The sequence below is a fragment of the Odocoileus virginianus genome, chromosome 11 (genome assembly GCF_023699985.2).
Source record: "Odocoileus virginianus isolate 20LAN1187 ecotype Illinois chromosome 11, Ovbor_1.2, whole genome shotgun sequence".
Classification (NCBI taxonomy): domain Eukaryota; kingdom Metazoa; phylum Chordata; class Mammalia; order Artiodactyla; family Cervidae; genus Odocoileus; species Odocoileus virginianus.
The window spans coordinates 11,404,039-11,423,545 of record NC_069684.1 but is presented as its reverse complement, the minus strand read 5'-3'; the positions used below and the strand labels follow the sequence as shown (position 1 = coordinate 11,423,545).

Sequence of the window (19,507 nt, the reverse complement as noted above, 5' to 3'; positions counted from 1 at the left end):
CTCTGTCATCCATAAATGAGCTGGAAAATACCACATCCTTATAACCTTGTTGATGAGATTGAATGAGTACACACAGTGTGCTAGGCACTGGCTGGACATATTATATGCCTACATAATCTTCATGACCCACATTCCAAACCATGTCTTTTTAATATAACTGAATGTGTTTTCTAAATGTAGTAGTATCATTTGTTAAAATATGTTTACTTTTACAAGAGGCTGTTGAAGTTAACAAGAAATGGTACCAAAGTTCATAATATATTTATACTTAGAAATCATTTATACATAAAACAAAGGTGAATTGAATTTTTTATTAGAAAAAATGCCCTATTTTATAGATCACCATTTATGAGAATCCTACCAAAGCACTACAACAAACTGGCCTTGAAGAGAAACACCACAATGACAGAAAACTCAAAATACTGTATCTTTGAGGAGCCTGCAACCAGGCTAATTGAAAATCTACACACAACTCCCACCACACCACACACAAGTATGAACAGGTTATATAAGTAAGCCAAGATTTAGAAAACACAGTGGAAGAGGAGGAACACACCCACACATGTATCTGTGTGCATGTTTTCCTTAAAAACATGTAACAGGGTTTCATTTTACTCAACTCAAAGAAATTCTTGATCTAAAATTATTCCATGTCTAACATTATACAAAAGAAATATCATAAAGCAAAAGTTTACATTTTCCTGGGAACTGTCCGTTGCAAGTAAGAAAATGTTACTTGAATTTTTTAGTGTAAAATCCACATAAAAACAGGAGTTGTAATACAGTGCTTGCCATTTAAGTGTAACATTGCCAAAATGCTTTATACGGGACTATTTTACATTACAGAAGAGGAATATCAATGCAGAGGTAATCAGTGCTTCCAAACTTTTATAATTCTTCTACAAGGGAGATCTAAATGGTCAAATGTATTTCGATTTAAAAGGAGCTGTTTTCTCCCCTCTGGTAAGGTGCTGACTGATGAACAAAGACAAGCGCACAGTCAGACTGCGTTCTGCTCAGCAGCTGCCACCTTCCAGGAGTCCTGACACTCACGGGCTCTTTACTGGACTCTACAGTTCTCACCGCCCCTGGACTCCAGGCTGGCTTCTGGGCTGGGGGCGTGGCGGCCTCGCTTGGCTCTTAGGCCCTCCCTGGGGCTGCCCGCTGGACTTCTCTCGGGAAGATTACTGATGGAGAGAGATCTGGCAGTGGGATCTCGGAAGGGAGCGCCTGAATCCACTGGGCTCTGTTGAGAAACCTTGACCTGCAACACAAGTATTGTCTTTAGAGGTTTAAAATCACATTCGCATTTCTACAGCATGAAAAATAAAGTACTTATTTAGGTCATCACATTTGAAGTTCAATTCTTCTTGTAGGAATTCTACACAGTACAATGATTTCTTCTACCCTGAAAACAGGCCCCCACCTAAACAGAGAAGCTAGAGAAAAGGGTTGGACACCACCTCTGAAGAGGCACCTTGCAAAGCTTTCCTTGACACCTCTAATGACCAGACACTCGTTCCCAAGGTCACTGTGACCTTCTCAGATCAGAAGGTAAGCTCTCTGAGGGCAAACACTATGTCCTTTTTACCTTTGCATCCACAGTGCCCAGAATATGCTTGACTAATAGCAAACATTCAATATTTGTGTAAGAACCCAAACCAGCTTCCATTTATCTTACTTGAGCCTCTATCATTCAAATAAACGTATTCCAGTGAGTCTTAACAGTTTCATAAGGTGGAAGCTTTATTTACAACATTTAAAAGACCTAGAGCCTCTTCCTCACATAATAACATTTTAATCATTCTCCTTCCATTTAAAGTTCAGAAAAAAATTTTAAGTTCCCTTTCTGATGTCCTGCCTTTTAAGAGAAAGGGGGATTCCCCCTTTTAAGAGAAAGGGGGATCTCAAAAAATGTGAGACTCTAAGAAGTAGATGAGAGGGTAATGCAGCTGGTAGGGCTGAGATTTTTTGAGTTTTCTATGGTAGTGAGAAAAAATATGGGGTCAGGAGAGAGAAAGAGCAAGACAGATGAAATACAGAAAAATGTCACAACCAAAGTGAAAGGGCAAGAGTAGATGGTTCAGGTAGGAAGATCTTTAAAAGAAAAAGAGGAAGGACTCAGCTAGGGTGATACGTACTCAGTACCAACTCTGAGAAGCACCTATGGGACAGACCACTCCCTGCCCAACTGCCTGCCTGGGACCACCTTCTGAAGCAGAAGAAGAAAGAATGGAAATTATTTCCCCGTGTATATTCTTTCCATAGGAAGTGTGTGGTTTTAAAAGGCAGCTAAATACTTTTCATTACAAAACATAGTAAATCTGGCCAACAGATCAGATCCCTGGAAAGGTCGCCTCTACCTCAGATGATGTGCAGGACACTTAAAAGGAGTGGCTTTGAAGGATTAGGACTTAATGGAAAATTACTGTCCATGGAAATTTGAAGGAAAAAAACAAGAGTTTTACTGGCACTCTTTTTCTTTCTTTTTGTTTTTTTTTAAAGTAGAAAGTGATACAGAAGACAGACATTTCCCTTGAACCCATGAGCTGCAGGAGAATCAAACCTTTAGTTGCACCATTAAAAGACAGAGGAGGTGGGGAGAGAGACTGCATTGGGGAAAGAGAATGTGAGCTAGTAAAACTCCTTCTGAAACCCAATAGAATAGCCAAAGTTCACCCTTTGGCCTCCCCTTCCAGACTCAATTTCTTGATTCTGAATTGAGGAAACTGTAGTTGGTAATCAGAGTTTTAACTTTGGATTTGATCCTCATGTTGGTTAGTTAGCCTCAGACTTATCCATAACTAGATGAGGTCAGACTTCCCAGGTATTTAAGATATTAAGTGTACCTGTACCCTAACTGTCTTACAAACTGTGTCTGCAGCCACAGTGGGGAGACAACGGGTATGCAAATAGCTCACTGGAAAAGAAACTCATAAGTAGGAAAAATGGTTAAGATCCCACTAAATTGCTGACAGGCCCTGTGGTGATGGCCTCACAGTCATCTCATACAGTTAGTGGACGGTCCTCTGGAGCTAAGTCCCAGAGACAAAGCAGAGACTGATCCTCACCTATTCTGCATCTTAGCCATGTTCCCCTTCGAACTTGTCAGCTGTCACTAAAAGTTCTGTTAAATGATCTAGGAAATCTCTCAACACTCAGCCAGTGACTTCAGGTGAATATTCATAATCTGAAGTTTCTAAGCAACCGCTTTAGGAAAGGATAACTTGCTGTCTCTTTTTTCAAACTGAATGATGAAATATGCTCAGCAGATGAGGCAAGCATTTTATAAGGTGACTCAGAAGATGTTGGATTATATTAAAAATCAATAGGCTGGGTTTTGAAGGCTTGCATCTAATCACAAGTCCCCTATAACCTCCTTTCAAGAGGAACCACCCCCCATTCATGTGCACAAGTGCACAAAATTGCTTAGCAGTTCATAACCACTGGTGTCTACTGCAGCCTATAGCTCCTGCACACACAAGTCCGCAGGAAACCATGGTTACTGCTCTGTCCTCAGCAGATGTGACAGCAGTGTGGAGAGCAGGCCCCCTAGCGTGCAAAGCTCTCTTAGAAAATAAGCTCAAACTCCACATGACAACTACTTTATCATCAGTTCCTCATAAAAGAAGGAAAAGTGACCCCTATGGTAATCTTATGAGGTGATTTCCTAACACACCTTTAAACATCTATTATTGCAATCACTTCAGGACATTAACAGCTCCATTAATTTAGAAGATACCTGTATTAGACATGAGGACACAAGTAAACTGTTAACATAATCAGCAACATCACAGAAGTCATACTGGAAACAGCCAAATACTTCATTTCAGGAATTAGGTTGTGCTTAATAGCTTTGGTCAAGTCTGGAAGCTTCACTCTTTAAAACTACTAGTTACTTTATGGAAAAGAAACTGTTCTTATGGTCCCTGGAGAGTTAGGACCTACTCCAGTATACTCTTCAGTGTTTTACTGTTACCAACATTCAAAAGTTAACTCCAAACATGAGTGTACAGTAAGAAAGAAAAATTAGAGAAAGGTGGGTTGGACATGGGAGGTGGGAAGACTGATGGGGAAGGGAAAGAAATTTGCACAAAATAGCAAAATATTTCTAATTCCAAGTCATAGATGGGCCCATTTTAATGAGTGAAAGAAAATCTCATACCCTTCTCCCTCAGCCCCCAGTGAATAAGATCTTTATTATAATGTAAGTTATAAACAAACTTAACTGTAGATATAAACTCCTTAATCCTTAAAGCTCTTATATATCAGCATAACAAACATTTGCTTAAATGTTGTTGCTTTGATGCAACTAATCACCAAAGTCTTTGTATTTGGTATCTAAAATCCTAATGAGGAACACGCCTGCCCACTTAAAAAGTATTACCTTATACAAATAAGGGTTACTACACCTTCGAAGTTTTGTTGGCTGGATCAAGGTTATCTGATTGAATACTTAAAACTCTAACCAATAAACAAAGTAAAATCACAATATTAAAAACAAAAATTCTGTAAGCTATTCCAGAAACTTCCAACAAGATTCCTGTGATCCCTAGTTTGAGAAACAATAGGAAAAGAACAAGACTGGAGCTGAGAGACAGGTGTTAACCCGGGGGGGTTCAATCTTATGAGTCTTACTTTCTTCATCCTTTTATAATAACTACCTAAGAGAGTTCAATAAAATAAGATAAAACTGAGTTCCCTAAAATTCATGTACTTTGCATGCATAAACGGTAGCTGCTGCTACGGCTGTGAAGCCAATACACTCTGTGCTTTAAATAACCTGACTGGGCTGTTTGCAAGGTGCAGGGAGGTCCCTAGGATTCCGACCCTCTCTCACTTCAACAATCGAGAGAGACACCCACAGGCCGAGCTCCTTTCTTCAGACATCTACTTGCTTCTCCTAGAAAGTCAAGGAGTAATAAACACTAAGAATCACAGCCGGGGGGCAGAGGGGTGAGAGGGAAGCCTGTAAACAAGCAGTGACCAGTGCCTGCACCCCGTCCTTCCACGGTTCTGCCGAAACGTTCTAACAAGCCCTAGGAGCTCCGCTCTGACAACACCATTTCCCATCAGACTGTTTAGAAGCAGCCTGCTGGGTCAAGGATGAGATTGTGTGGCAGGATAACGTGACGTCTATCCTTGCATCTGCTTGCTACTCTCATCACTACTGACTTATTTATACCACGGGGAAAAGGTCAGACTTTGAAGGGCTCCCGAGTCAGAGGGTTCAGTGTCAAAGTCTTGCCCAGATAACGCTCTAATTTCCTGGATTTCACACAGTAGATACGTGTTCACAGAGTTTACCTTTTGTGATCTGCTGCCACCAGCTGTTGGTTTGGAGGTCTCGGTGAGATTTTCTTTGTCGAGACTTGGCGGGGATGTTGCTAACTTCTGGGCAGCAAGGCGGGGGCTGGTCCTGGTTGCCATGGTTGTCCGCCGCAGGATGTACGGGCTCGTCTTTCCAGTTGGGATGTCAGCAAACCCTAAGGGCACAAAAGCGACTGTCAGCACTGCTGGCTGCAATTCCATCAGCCTCTCCAGGGGGAGTGATATCCACAGGTGACATTCACGAGTGAGCAAGGATAAGGGCGACTCCAAAACCACTTCCTCCTCCGCAGTGGGCAGCGGACCCACTGTATTCACAATCACCCTGGGAGGCAGCAAGCTGAGTAAATCCCTCACAGGTCTTCTTTTTTTATTAGAAACATAAGAAACAACATGGGGAAAAGGGAGGTGGGGGTGGAAATAACATTAAAGAGAAAAAACTTCCTGCTTCTACTAAGAACAAACCAGCAGGCCTTCCTGTAAGACGGATTGGTGAGGGAAATAAGGGGTAAAATGGAAAGGGGCAGGCACAGGAAAAGGCCTGCTCTTGTGGAAAGGGGGAATTTGTGAAGTCACAACAGCTACTTGCGGGGATACTCTCACGTAGAAAGACTGGATGGGAGGAGAGTCTGGATCTCGCTAAGAGTGACTTCACTCGGCATCATCTCCCCGCATAGAGGGAACTGACACAACCTGTGATGGCCAAGAGGAGAACGGCAGTCCCAAGGACATTAAAAGACAGCATGTCACACACGCTCCAAAACAGCCTTAAAGTAACTACACTGACTACAGGAGTCTGCTTTTGCTTTGTTTTTAACCCTTTACCTACAAATAAAAGGCGGTCATAAAAGAGAGCCAACCAACTATTCGGAGGTTGGATTTCTTAGCTAAGGGTTAGAATTACTCGAAATTGTGCTTCTCAAACCATCTATGGCAAAAAAAAAAAAAAAAAAAAAATTTTTTCCCCAAATCATCTCCCAGAATTTTTTTTTAATTGATTAGTGGTATTATATTAGTTTCAGGTGTACAGCACAGTGATTCACAATTTTTAAAGGTTACGTTCCATTTCACTTATTATAAAATATTGGCTATATTACTGGCTCTATTCCCCATGCTGAACGATACAGCCTTGTGGCTCATTTATTTCAAGCGTAGTAGCCGGTACCTCTCAATCTCCTGCACCACCTTGCCTCCCCTGTCCTCCCCGCTCTGGCAGCCACTCGTCTGTCTTCTATATCCCAGAATCCGCTTTCACAAGCACACTGCCACTGGCGTGCAGTCGCTTCACAATGCTGGATTCTTTCTGCTGAACAGCAAAGTGGGTCGGCTCCATCATCAGATGAGCGCTCTCTCTGGGACTGCACTCCCGTGGAGGCCAGCACAGAGCACCCCGCACAGAGCTCCCACACGTGTGCGGCATACAGCGCATGCCGGTCTAACCCATCAGCCGCGGCTGGCTCTCTGACCCATGGACTGTAGCCCACCAGGCGCCTCTGTCCATGGGCTTTCCCAGGCAAGAACATGGAGTGGGTTGCCATGCCCTCCTCCAGGGGATCTTCCTGATCCTGGAGGGGAACCCTGGTCTCCTGCATTGGCAGGTGGATTCTTATCATTCGTAGAGAATATCATTTATTCTTTATCACCTGGGAAGCCCATGCTATACAGTAGGGTCTCAGTTACCCATTTTATACATAGTATCAACAATATCATATGTCAAAATATATGTCAGTCCTAATCTCCCAATTCATCCTGCCGCCCCGCTTTTCCTTAGTATCCATATGTTTGTTGTCTACTTCTGTGTCTCTATTTCAGCTCTATAAATAAGACCATCTATACCAATTTTTTCAGATTCCACATTTATGCGTTAATATATGATGCTTGTTTTTCTCTAGTTCTATGGGACAGAAGAGGGGTAGGGAGTAATCTCTCATCTGCTGTGGAATGATACTTTTGTATAATACAATAAGAATGAGTACAATAAAAACTGATTATGTGCTTGGATACTGCAAACAGCAAAATAGCAAATGGCTAGGAAAATTTTAAATTCTAACTCAAGATTTCTATACATCGTTTTGGTCATGGGACAGTAACAAACATTCCTAGACTAGCCCCAGTCTCTGGGCTACACGTTGAGGAACACTGGGGTTAAAAAACAAACAAAAAAGCATGGTTAAGTAGCTCCAGCCAGGAGCCAGCATCATGGGGCCCCCATCTTCCAGCTCCCCTACTACCTGGGTCACACAGCACTAAAGGTGGGAAACTTGAAGGGTTATCTTTGATTTGGGGATTGTTCAGCACAGAAATATCGATTTCCAAACAGTTTTTTGACAGTCATGTTTCAAATCTTCTAGTATTTTTTGTACTGTGACATAAGTAATTAGATCTGTCATTCTCTCATGAGAGAAAAGAAAGTATATACCTTACCAATCTAACAGTGGACTATTGCTTCTGAAGATTAATTAGGACCATGGCATAATAACCCCAAAATACAAATGCTTCTTTTCTTTTTGTATGTGAATTTTTTAGAATTTTTTAAAGAACACAAATACTTTTAAAATTATGTCATACCTTTCTTTACAACTTCTGGAAGCCCCTCTGGCTCAAATTCAGCATCTTCTGCATCCTCTGCAGGGTGAATACCACTTTTGATGGCTTTCCTGCTTTTTTTAGAAAATGTCTCTGGTGTAGAAGGCGTGGCTTCTCCCCCATCCTCCCGAATCCCACTGGACCTTTGCCTTTTGCCTGAAGATTTATTTTGGCCAGATGGTAACTTCTTTTCAGTGGCAGAAGGGACTGGGGATGGTCCTGGAGCAACTGAATTCACCAAAGGAGAACTTCGAAGATTAAGTTTAGATTGTTGTGAACTCAGACGAGCAACTTGTGTTTCTAACATCTCTTTGGCTTTCTCTAACTTCTCATGGCTTATAAGCAGGGAACAGTATTTATCCAGGTATTCGTCTGCCTCCTTGGTTTTTTCTTCAAGGGTTTCTTTCAGTTCTTTCATTTCGGTTATTAATTCATCGACATTACCATCCACAAGGGTATCTGTCAAAAGTAAAGTGACAAGTCATTTGTAATGTGACACTTCTCTAGTTAACACTGGGCATCATCAAACAGATAACATTAGACTTGCTCTTGATTTTTTTTTATTTTGGAGGAGTGGGGGAAGATGTAGCCACAGATGTTCTTATACTTTAAACAGCTCTTATTTGGGAGGGATTGTATCAAAATACATATTCTAGTGAGTAACATTATTGTTTACTTGCTAAGTCATGCCCGATTCTTTTCAGACCCCACAGATTGTAGCCCACCAGGCTACTCTGTCCATGGGATTTCCTAGGCAAGAATACTGGAGTGGGTTGCCATTTCCTTCTCCAGGGATTGAACCCGTATCTCCTGCTTGGCAGGCATATTCTTTACCATTTCGCAGGCAGATTATTCAGCCAACAGGGAGCCCACATACTGACTGGGATAGTTAAAATATAACCCATCAATATCTCAAACTTATATTTCAGCCAATCCATCAAACTTTCTTGTAGTTATCATACTACATAAAACAAACTAATTTATTACACCCTCTATATTTATCTGTCCGTTCTTTCTATTTTAAGTGAATGAACAGTAAAAGTCGATAGAGAATATAGAGTCACTGTTGTAAAGGCTTTGGGAGACAGTTCAGCTGCTCAGTCGTGTCCGACTCTTTGTGACCCCATGGAATGCAGCATGCCAGGCCTCCCTGTCCGTCACCAACTCCCAGAGGTTACTCAAACTCATATCCCTGGAGTCAGTGATGCCATCCAACCATTTCATCCTCTGTCGTCCCCTTCTCCTCCTGCCTTCAATCTTTCCCAGCATCAGGGTCTTTTCTAATGAGTCAGTTCTTCGCATCAGGTGGCCAAAGTACTGGCGTTTCAGCTTCAGCATCAGTCCTTCCAATGAATATTCAGGACTGATTTCCTTTAGATTGGATCTCCTTGGAGTCCAAGGGACTGTCAAGAGTCTTCTCCAACACCACAGTTCAAAAGCATCAATTCTTCGGCACTCAGCTTTCTTTATAGTCCAACTCTCATATCCATACATGACCACTGGAAAAACCATAGCTTTGACTAGACAGACCTTTGTTGGCAAAGTAATGTTGCTGCTTTTAATATGCTGTCTAGGTTTGTCATAACTTCTCTTCCAAAGAATAAGCATCTTTTAATTTCATGGCTGCAGTCACCATCTGCAGTGATTTTGGAACCCCAAAAAATAAAGTCAGCTACTGTTTCCCCATCTATTTGCCATGAAGTGATGGGGCTGGATGCCATGATTTTAGTTTTCTGAATGTTGAATTTTAAGTCAACTTTTTCACTCTCCTCTTTCACTTTCATCAAGAGGCTCTTTAGTTCTTCGCTTTCTGCCATAAGTGTGGTGTCATCTGCGTATCTGAGGTTATTGATATTTCTCCCGACAATCTTGATTCCAGCTTGTGCTTTATCAAGTCCAGCATTTCTCATGATGTACTCTGCATTTAAGTTAAATTAGCAGGATGACAACATACAGCCTTGACGTACTCCTTTCCCAAACACTTAGGATTATACAGTGGAAGACATATAGATTCAAGGGATTCGATCTGATAGACAGAGTGCCTGAAGAACTATGGGTGGAGGTTTGTGGTACTGTACAGGAGGCAGTGATCAAGACCATCCCCAAGAAAAAGAAATGCAAAAAAGCAAAATGGTTGTATGAGGAGGCCTTACAAATAGCTGTGAAAAGAACAGAAGCTAAAGGCAAAGGAGAAAAGGAAAGATATACCTATTTGAATGTAGAGTTCCAAAGAATAGCAAGGAGAGATAAGAAAGCCTTCCTCAGTGATCAATGCAAAAGAAACAATAGAATGAGAAAGACTAGAGATCTCTTCAAGAAAATTAGAGATACCAAGGGAATATTTCATGCAAAGATGGGCACAATAAAGGACAGAAATGGTATGGACCTAACAGAAGCAGAAGATACTAAGAAGAGGTGGCAAGAATACACAGAACTATACAAAAAAGACCTTCACAACCCAGATAATCACGATGGTGTGATCACTCACTTAGAGCCACACATCCTGGAATGTGAAGTCAAGTGGGCCTTAGGAAGCATCAGTAAAAACAAAGCTAGTGGAGTTGATGGAATTCCAGCTGAGCTATTTCAAATCCTAAAAGATGATGCTGTGAAAGTGCTGTACTCAATATGCAAGTAAATTTGGAAAACTCAGCAGTGGCCACAGGACTGGAAAATGTCAGTTTTCACTCCAGTTCCAAAGAAAGGCAATGCCAAAGAATGGTCAAACCACCACACAATTGCACTCATCTCAAACACTAGTAAAGTAATGCTCAAAATTCTCCCAGCCAGGCTTCAGCAATACGTGAACCGTGAACTTCCAGATGTTCAAGCTGTATTTAGAAAAGGCAGAGGAACCAGAGATCAAATTGCCAACATTCATTGGATCATCGAAAAAGTAAGAGAGTTCCAGAAAAACATCTACTTCTGCTTTATTGACTATGCCAAAGCCTTTCACTGTGTGGATCACAATAAACTGTGGAAAATTCTTCAAGAGATGGGAATACCAGATGACCTGACCTGCCTCCTGAGAAATCTGTATGCAAGTCAAGAAGCAACAGTTAGAACTGGACATGGAACAACAGACTGATTCCAAATTGGGAAAGGAGTAAGTCAAGGCTGTATACTGGGAGACAGGCAGCGGCTAATGAAAAGACAAGTCCAAAGAAGTGCTGAAAACCGTGTGGAGGCAATGGAGGGTCTGATGGACAAGGGTTTGAAGGACACTATATGCAAAGATGTCTCAGTCACTTGTAGCTTCCTGGTTGGTGTTGATTCCATCCTTGAAGCCCCAGTCCATTCTGATTACTCTTCTCAGTAGGGAAGACTGTTGACCCCTCACCCCTGCCAAGCTATGTATGGTCCACAAGAGCCACGCGTACTATATTTCCTGTCATCTATCCATACAGAAAAAGCATTCCACTCTACGGGTGTATATGGCGAAAAGTGACAAAAAGTGTTGTTATTACTGTTTCGTTTTACCTACACACCCAAAAATATAGTCCCCGACCTTTCTATTTAGTAGGGCCAAGGACAACCAGAATCATCTGTTCATAAATTACCAGTGCCAGCTCAGAGGCCAATCTTCCTTTGATGTAGGAACTATGTAATGGACATCCACATGAATAACTCTTCTTGGAAACACTCATTAGCAAACAGGGCTGCCAGGTTTTTGAACGTTTTATAGAACAGAAGGTGCAGTCGTTCTATTTTTAAAATGCAGGCTTCATTCTGAATCCCATTAGTGACCCCAGCCTGAGCACAAAATTCAGAAACTGGGAAATGGCTCACTGCTCAGTCTGGGCGTGCTGTCTCAGAACAGAGCACCAAGCACGCTTCCCCCACAGACACACCAGTGTGTGACTTCACTAGTGGACATCGGTCAGGGCTGGTCCACGTGTGCCTACCCACCTGCTCTCTGCTTTTGCTCTGCAGCTTCAAGATGAGACAGTTCTTTCTGCAACATCACCTTTTCCTCTTCCAGCTGTTTACAGGATTTCATCAATAACTTTATTTTACTCTGGGCACGATCGTTTTCCTTCTTCAATTTATCTGCATGTTTTAGATTTTCCATCTACAAAACAAAAGCAATTCCACTTAAAAACCTTGAATGGCTTTTCGTGAGCATATGGAAAAATATTAATGAGATATAATTAAGAATTATATGCTATAAGTTTAAGAACAGGACAAAACATCTAAAGATGCATAAAACAATTCCTCGTCTCTGTTCAGTGTCCTAAGTTCCCCCAGTAAACACTGTGTCTTTGTCCTACTAAGTAAGTAGCCCAATATATCTGTGTTTATCCAATGGGAATCACACCCGGGAGGTAGGGGCTGAGGGTCCATGGACATATTCTTGGTGGGCCAAACACTCCAGATGAGAGAATTGTGTTCCCATTTGTGATTCTGTGCTCTGGCACAGTTTCAATACCTAAGATGACATTTGTTGTGTCATACCAAATGAAGGCCAGAGATATGGCTCACAACACTAATTTAAAGCCAAATGATATTATGGTTTATAACATAAATCTAAATGTTATAGTAACTCAAACAAAAAGTGAATAGAATGGTGGGAGAATTATGTCATCAAGCACTTCTTAGTAGTGCATGTTCATAGTTCCTTAAGCACAATTGCAAAATCAAAAAAACAAGTTCTGAAAATGATTTATAGGCAAAACTTGACCTGAACAGATATAAAGGAATTTACAGTCTTTATTTATCCCACCTTGTGAAAATATTCATACATTTTGCTAGAAAACTATGAATTTGATTATGAAATATCACCACAGACTCTGATAGGATATTATGTGATATGTGGCATATGCATTGCATTATCTAATATCTAAGAAATACAGAACTCCAAAACAATCTAGCTCTAAGAGTTTCTGATAAGAGATCATAAACATACAATGGCAGACCAAACTGTCAAAGAAAAAGAAAGCAGCAGCTTAGCAGCACATTGATGTTACAAATAGATTTCCCTCTTTGTACATTTCGCCTTTAAATAATTTTATCAAAGTTGCAATAAATTTGAACTTTCAGAATTTTCTATTTCTGATTCCAAACATAAATGGATTAGAAACAGATTTAATTCAATTTCAACAATGCTTATCAACTTCAATAAAATTATGAGGTTTGAATAGACTCAACTAACAATGTACCATTTTGTACATATATAAATAGACATTCCCCACAGTACAACTGTCAAAGATTTAAAAAAAAGGAGAAAGCAAGTAAATTAAAAAGTAGACCTGAAGCTATTTCTTTCTGTTATTAAACCTAATATCTCTCATTTTGTAGCAACAGGACATTATTGATCATTAATGTTATTTTAAACTTAGTTTGTATTTCCTTGGTATATTTCCTTCACTGTGATAACTGTATAAGACTATCAACATAAGAAATCTATACCTAGTTATCTTAACTTTTCTGAAAGATATTTATTTTCCAGGTTCATATTTTACATTCTGGATGGTATTTGTTTTATGCAAAGTATTTGTGGGAATCAAAACAGCCTCCTTTTCCAGGTAGAATTACTATAGGACTTCCTACAGTCTTAACAATGGAACTTTCCAGGTGGCACAGTGGTAAAGAATCCGCCTGCCAATGCAGGAGACACAAGAAACGTGGGTTGGTTCTCCAGGTAGGGAAGATCCGCTGGAGTAAGAAACGGCAACCCATTCCAGTACTCTCACCCAGAAAATTCCATGGACAGAGGAGCCCGATGGGCTACAGTCCACGGGGTCACAAAGAGTCAGACATGATTGAGCAACTGAGCCCACAAATACTGAGATTAGGGTTCACCTTCTTTTTTCTAAAGAAAAAAGTTTGATGGTCCCTGCATCGAGAGGAAGAGGAGAACGTATACATATGTATGGCTGGCCAAGTGCTTGGCTCACCTTGAACCCCAAAGTCATGGGAAAGTGGGTTTGGTGACAGTAGTGAACCTGAAGACCAATCATGTAAGACTTTCACCACAAAATCATCTATGTCTGGAGGGGCCTGCCGTGATCTACTATTGGCTTGATCTTCGTATCCCCCTCAAGAAGTCTCTGGCATCCTCTACTTTGAGGGCATTCACTGAGCGATGGGTAAAGTCTACTCAGGCTATGGAACTGCATGCTGTCCTCTGATCTGCAGAAACAACTCAGCAGGCAACTGATGAACGATTTATCACTACAATAACTTTTTTCATGAAAAGCAAAATGAAAACACTTAATTTCATATCATTAAAACCACTGGTACATGTATTAGTAACAGTAATAACTTAGCCATTCTAAGTTATGAAGTAATGATAAGTGTACATACCTCGGTTTTCTTCAATTCTTCTAAAAGCTCAGTGGTCGCTTTCAAAGAGTTATTGAGTTCTTCTTTACTGGACTTTAAGAGGTCTATCTCCACCTTCTGTGAGCTGAGACATTCCTCCTTAGAAGTCAGTTTCTCTCGATATGTCTGGATTTCCATTTCATGCTAGGGCATAAAAATGTTACTTTAGCCAGGAGGCTCAAGTAAAAACATCATAAGGGAAACAAACAGAAAAGAAAACTGCTACTCCAAAGATCATGGTTTTTGGAACTCTCTCCAAGATGGAAATGTATCTTTTAAAAACTCAAGGCACAAAATAAGACATGTGCAAATAACTGGGGGAAAGAAAGGGAAGTTAATAGAATGAGACCACTCACAAAATTAGGAAGCATAATTATAATACACAACACTGGCTTGCTTGCAAAAAATGCCTCATCACCCCCATCGACACATACTCTCCAGCTTGCCCAGTCTCCAGACCACACACTTTTTACCTGTTTGTTTGTATCCAGAAGCAAAGCCTGATGTTTGTTTTCAGCTTCCTGAAGCCGTAGCTGATATTCAGCTATTTCTCCTCTCATTTTCCCTTGCTCTTCCATCTGGTCTTTGTGTACACAATCCAAACTCTTCTTCAATTGACTGTTTTCTAGCATGAGCTCCTTCAGTTGACCCTAATGAGAAAAACAATAAAATTATGGGAAGATAATTAAGAACCTGGACATATATACTTAGGAACACTGAGTATGGAAGGGAAAAAACTCATTTACAGGTGAGACAAAATCTATACAGAATTAGGGCTATAATCCTTAGCAACGTACAGCTGATGTTCTACAGCCACAGATTAAACATCCACAAATACAACCAACTACAAAACAAAAATATTCCATCCCCACTCCCCCAAAATTCCAGACAGTTCCAAAAAGTCAAAGTTGAATTTTCTGTGTACCAGGAACTTTCCACACAGTATTTACATTGTATTTACATATTCTAGTAGGTTACTTATTGTTGTTGTTTAGTCGCTCAGTCCTGTACAATTCTTTTCAATCTGATGGACTGGGGCCCCCAGGTTCCTCTGTCCATGAGGACTCTCTAGGCAAGAATACTGGAGTGGGTTGCCCTCCTCCAGAGGATCTTCCCAACCCAGGGATCAAACCCAGGTCTCCTGCATTGCAGGTGGATTCTTTCCTGTCTGAGCCCCCAGGGGAGTCCAAGAATACTGAAGTGGGCAGCCCATCCCTTCTCCAGGGGACTTTCCCGAACCGGGGTCTCCTGCATTGCAGGCAGAGTATTTACAACTATTTACATAGTATTAGGTATTTTAAGTAATCCAGTAATGGGCTTCCCAGGTGGCTCAGTGGTAAAGAATCTACCTGCCAATGCAGACACGGGAGACTTGGGTTCAATCCCTGGGTCAGGAAGATCCCCTGGAAGAGGAAATGGCAACCCAGTCTAGTATTCTTGCCTGGAATATCCCAAGGACAGAGAAGCCTGGCGGGCTACGGTCCATGGAGTTGCAGAGTCAGACATGACCTAGCAACTGAGCACATGCAAACTTCAAGTATTCAGAGGGATGTGTGTAGGTTACATGCAAACATTATGCCATTTTATAGGAGGGACTTGAACATCTATGAATTTTGAAATCTGGAGGGCCTAGAACCCATCTCCTGTGGATACCGAGGGATGACTGTAATTCACTTCAAAAGGTGACTTCACCTCTAGGGGCAATTTCCTCTGTTCCAACCCCAGGTCACCTCCACAAGCAACACGGGATCTCTGAAACCTCAGCTTCACAACTACAATACCCTGGACCAAACCTTCCTTGGCTCTCTGGGCGTCTCACTTTTTTAAGTACTTCTATCACAGTAATTTCTTGACCTCACCAACAGGACCACCAACACCGGTACACTCAAGCCCCTCCAGACTTGCGTTTCCTTCCTTGGCCAGCTTACGTGCATCTTCTGTCACTTTAAGAATTTCCTGTCACATGCTCCCTACTCCTCTGCCCCTCTCTCCCTTTACGAGGCAGGACTAGAAAAACTGCAGCCCTAGAGGCATCTGGCTTCTCCGTGCCTGATCCCAAATAGCTGTTCCTACATGTATTTAAATACATGCTGTGTCCACTTTCTCATCAACCACTCCTCAACCCACTCCAACCTTTTATCCCAGCTCCTCCTGAAATAGCATCATCAAGCTCCATGTTACAAATCCCATTCTTTAGCCCTCATCTCTTTCATCCTCTGAGCAGAATCTGATGCCTCTGACCACTCCTTCAGTCCCAAGACAGCCTCCACTCATGCCTTCAGGAACAGGCCACTCTCCCGGTTTGCCTCCTCCTGTCGTCCCAGTTTCTCTGCTGGCTCTTGCTCCTCCGTCTCACCCTGCGTGCTAGGGGTCACCTGGGGGTCACCTGGGCTGGGCCCTGAGCCGCCTCTTCTGCACCTTCTCTTCTCCATCTGTATGTTCTACCATCCTGATAATTTTTGCATATAGGGTTATCGTTACCATCTTTCTAAAGTCCATATATATGTGTTAGTATACTGTAATGGTCTTTATCTTTCTGGCTTACTTCGCTCTGTATAATGGGCTCCAGTTTCATCCATCTCATTAGAACTGATTCAAATGAATTCTTTTTAATGGCTGAGTAATATTCCATGGTGTATATGTACCACAGCTTCCTCATCCATTCGTCTGCTGATGGGCATCTGGGTTGCTTCCATGTCCTGGCTATTATAAACAGTGCTGCGATGAACATTGGGGTGCACGTGTCTCTTTCAGATCTGGTTTCCTTGGTGTGTATGCCCAGAAGTGGGATTGCTGGGTCATATGGCAGTTCTATTTCCAGCTTTTTAAGAAATCTCCACACTGTTTTCCATAGTGGCTGTACTAATTTGCATTCCCACCAACAGTGTAAGAGGGTTCCCTTTTCTCCACACCCTCTCCAGCATTTATTGCTTGTAGACTTTTGGATAGCAGCCATCCTGAAATACTACCTATATTGTGAACTAGCCAAATTCATGTATCTATCCTAAACCTTCCTTTCAATCACCAGCCTCTTGTAGTTTGTATCATTTTAGATTGTGAAGGAAAGTTATGACAAACCTAGACAGCATATTAAAAAGCAGAGACATTACTTTGTCAACAAAGGTCCGTCTAGTCAAGGCTCTGGTTTTTCCCGTAGTCACGTATGGATGTGAGAGTTGGACTATAAAGAAAGCTGAGCGCCGAAGAATTGATGCTTTTTTTGAAGTGTGGTGTTGGAGAAGACTCTTGAGAGTCCCTTGGACTGCAAGGAGATCCAACCAGTCCATCCTAAAGGAGATCAGTCCTGGGTGTTCATTGGAAGGACTGATGTTGGAAGCTAAAACTCCAATACTTTGGCCACCTAATGCAAAGAGCAGACTCATTTGAAAAGACCCTGATGCTGGGAAAGACTGAGGGCAGGAGGAGAAGGGGACAACAGAGAATGAGATGGTTGGATGGCATCACTGACTTAATGGACATGAGTTTGGGTAAACTCTGGCAGTTGGTGATGGACAGGGAGGCCTGGCGTGCTGCGGTTCACAGGGTCACAAAGAGTCAGACACAACTAAGCGACTGAGCTGAACTAGTTCTTTACCATGTTTTCCTACTGCTCCAACCTTCTTTCATCTTATTTTCCATCTGACTCCAGCCACAATGGCTTCCTTTCAATTTCGAAAATGTCCATAGGTGTTTATAATTTCAGAGTTTTGTTTTTTTCCCCCCTTTAAGGCTGCTCCATGTCTTTGCAGCACACAGGATCTTCAATCTTCATAGCAGCATGCGAGATCTTTAGTTGAGGCATGTGAACTCCTAGTCACAGCCTATGGGACCTAATTCCCTGACCAGGGATTGCACCCAGGCCCCTGGCTTTGGGAGCACGGAGTCTTCGTCACTGGACCACCAGGGAAGTCCCTAATTTCAGAGATTTTGTCACACTGCTCTACAGACTTAGAAGCCTCTTTCCTTGGTCATGTTCTTCACATGGTGACTTCTTGCCTTGCAGGTGGCATTCTCAGACCATCTTGTCTAAATTAGGTTGTTCCCTACTCCTATACCCAACTTCTCAAACATTCTGCAGGGAAGAATCTCGTTTCCTTTATCATGCTTAACAGTTGTTTTTTAAAAAATACTAATTTATTTATTTGGCAACACTGGGTCTTCAGTGCTGCACATGGGCTTTCTCTAGTTGCAGCAAGGAGGGGCTACGCTCTAGTTCTGGTGCCCGGACTTCTCACTGCAGCGGTATCTCCTATTGCAGAGCAGAGGCTCAGTAGTTGTGCACACGGGCTTAGCATCCTCACCGTTTGTGGAATCTTGTTGGACCAGGGGTCAAACCGGTGTCCCCTGCACTGGCAGGCATTCTTATAACCACTGGACAAGGCTTATAGCACTTGAAGAGTTCATGATTATTTTACACATTTCCTATGGAGTGATTTATTGTGTTGCGACAGTAAGCTCTGTGAGTGCAGGAACCACTGGATAGCTATCCTTTGATTTTAGCAGTGTTTACAGAATGAATAAAGCCATTGCAGACCAACACACTCATACATACGGCCTTCAAGCTGAACACTTAGCATTTTGTTTTTTTAGAAGAGCCTATAAATGAAATGCAAGTAACAATATACTAGGGATACTCTCAGACTGCTCAGTCCCAAGCAGATTTCAGCAGGTGCAGGACTTAGATATCATTCATAGGAACTTCCTCCACACAGCATTAGCACAAATCTCATGAACCAATTGCTGAGATTAAACGCCAAAGCTTTTCCATTTTTTAAAATACCATATTTAAAGAAAAGTACAGGGCTTCCCTGGTGGTTCAGTGGTTAAGAATCCACCTTGTAATGCAGGGTACATCCATCCCTGGTCCAGGAAGATCCTTTAAGCTGCACAGCAACTAAGCCCATGTGCCGTAACTACTGCGCCTGGACTCTAGAGCCCATGCTCCACAACAAGAGGAGTCATGGCAGCCAGAAGCCTGAGCACTGCAACCGCAGACCAGCCCCCGGTCTCCATAACTAGAGCAAGTCCACAGGCAGCAACAAAGACATAGCAAAGACAAAGTTAATAATGTCTTAAAAACCTACCTTATTGGGGGAAAAAAAAAAGCACAAATTCCCATTTCTTATACAGGCTATTCCAAATATCATTGCAACTTTATGTTATTACTCTGGGTCATAATCACAATTATATTTTGCTATCCTTGTCTAAGAACTACTTGGGGATGAAGTTGCACACGGACTATATGAACATAGGAATTTTGCCATCTGGC

The 19,507-nt window shown here is 41.9% G+C and overlaps 1 protein-coding gene across 1 annotated transcript in view; it reads right to left on the bottom strand.

The window, feature by feature from the left end:
* Positions 1-278: 278 nt before the first annotated feature.
* The window catches only part of CENPF (centromere protein F), a 61,650-nt gene continuing 42,421 nt past the window's right edge, over positions 279-19,507 (bottom strand). Inside the window, exons 15-20 of the mRNA XM_020899297.2 lie at positions 14,712-14,888; positions 14,221-14,382; positions 11,824-11,986; positions 7,897-8,373; positions 5,308-5,486; positions 279-1,264 (exon numbers count right to left, since the gene is read on the bottom strand). Of these exons, the coding sequence (XP_020754956.2) occupies positions 1,061-1,264; positions 5,308-5,486; positions 7,897-8,373; positions 11,824-11,986; positions 14,221-14,382; positions 14,712-14,888 (1,362 nt within the window). The 3' untranslated portion in view covers positions 279-1,060. The remainder of the gene's footprint in view (positions 1,265-5,307; positions 5,487-7,896; positions 8,374-11,823; positions 11,987-14,220; positions 14,383-14,711; positions 14,889-19,507) is intronic.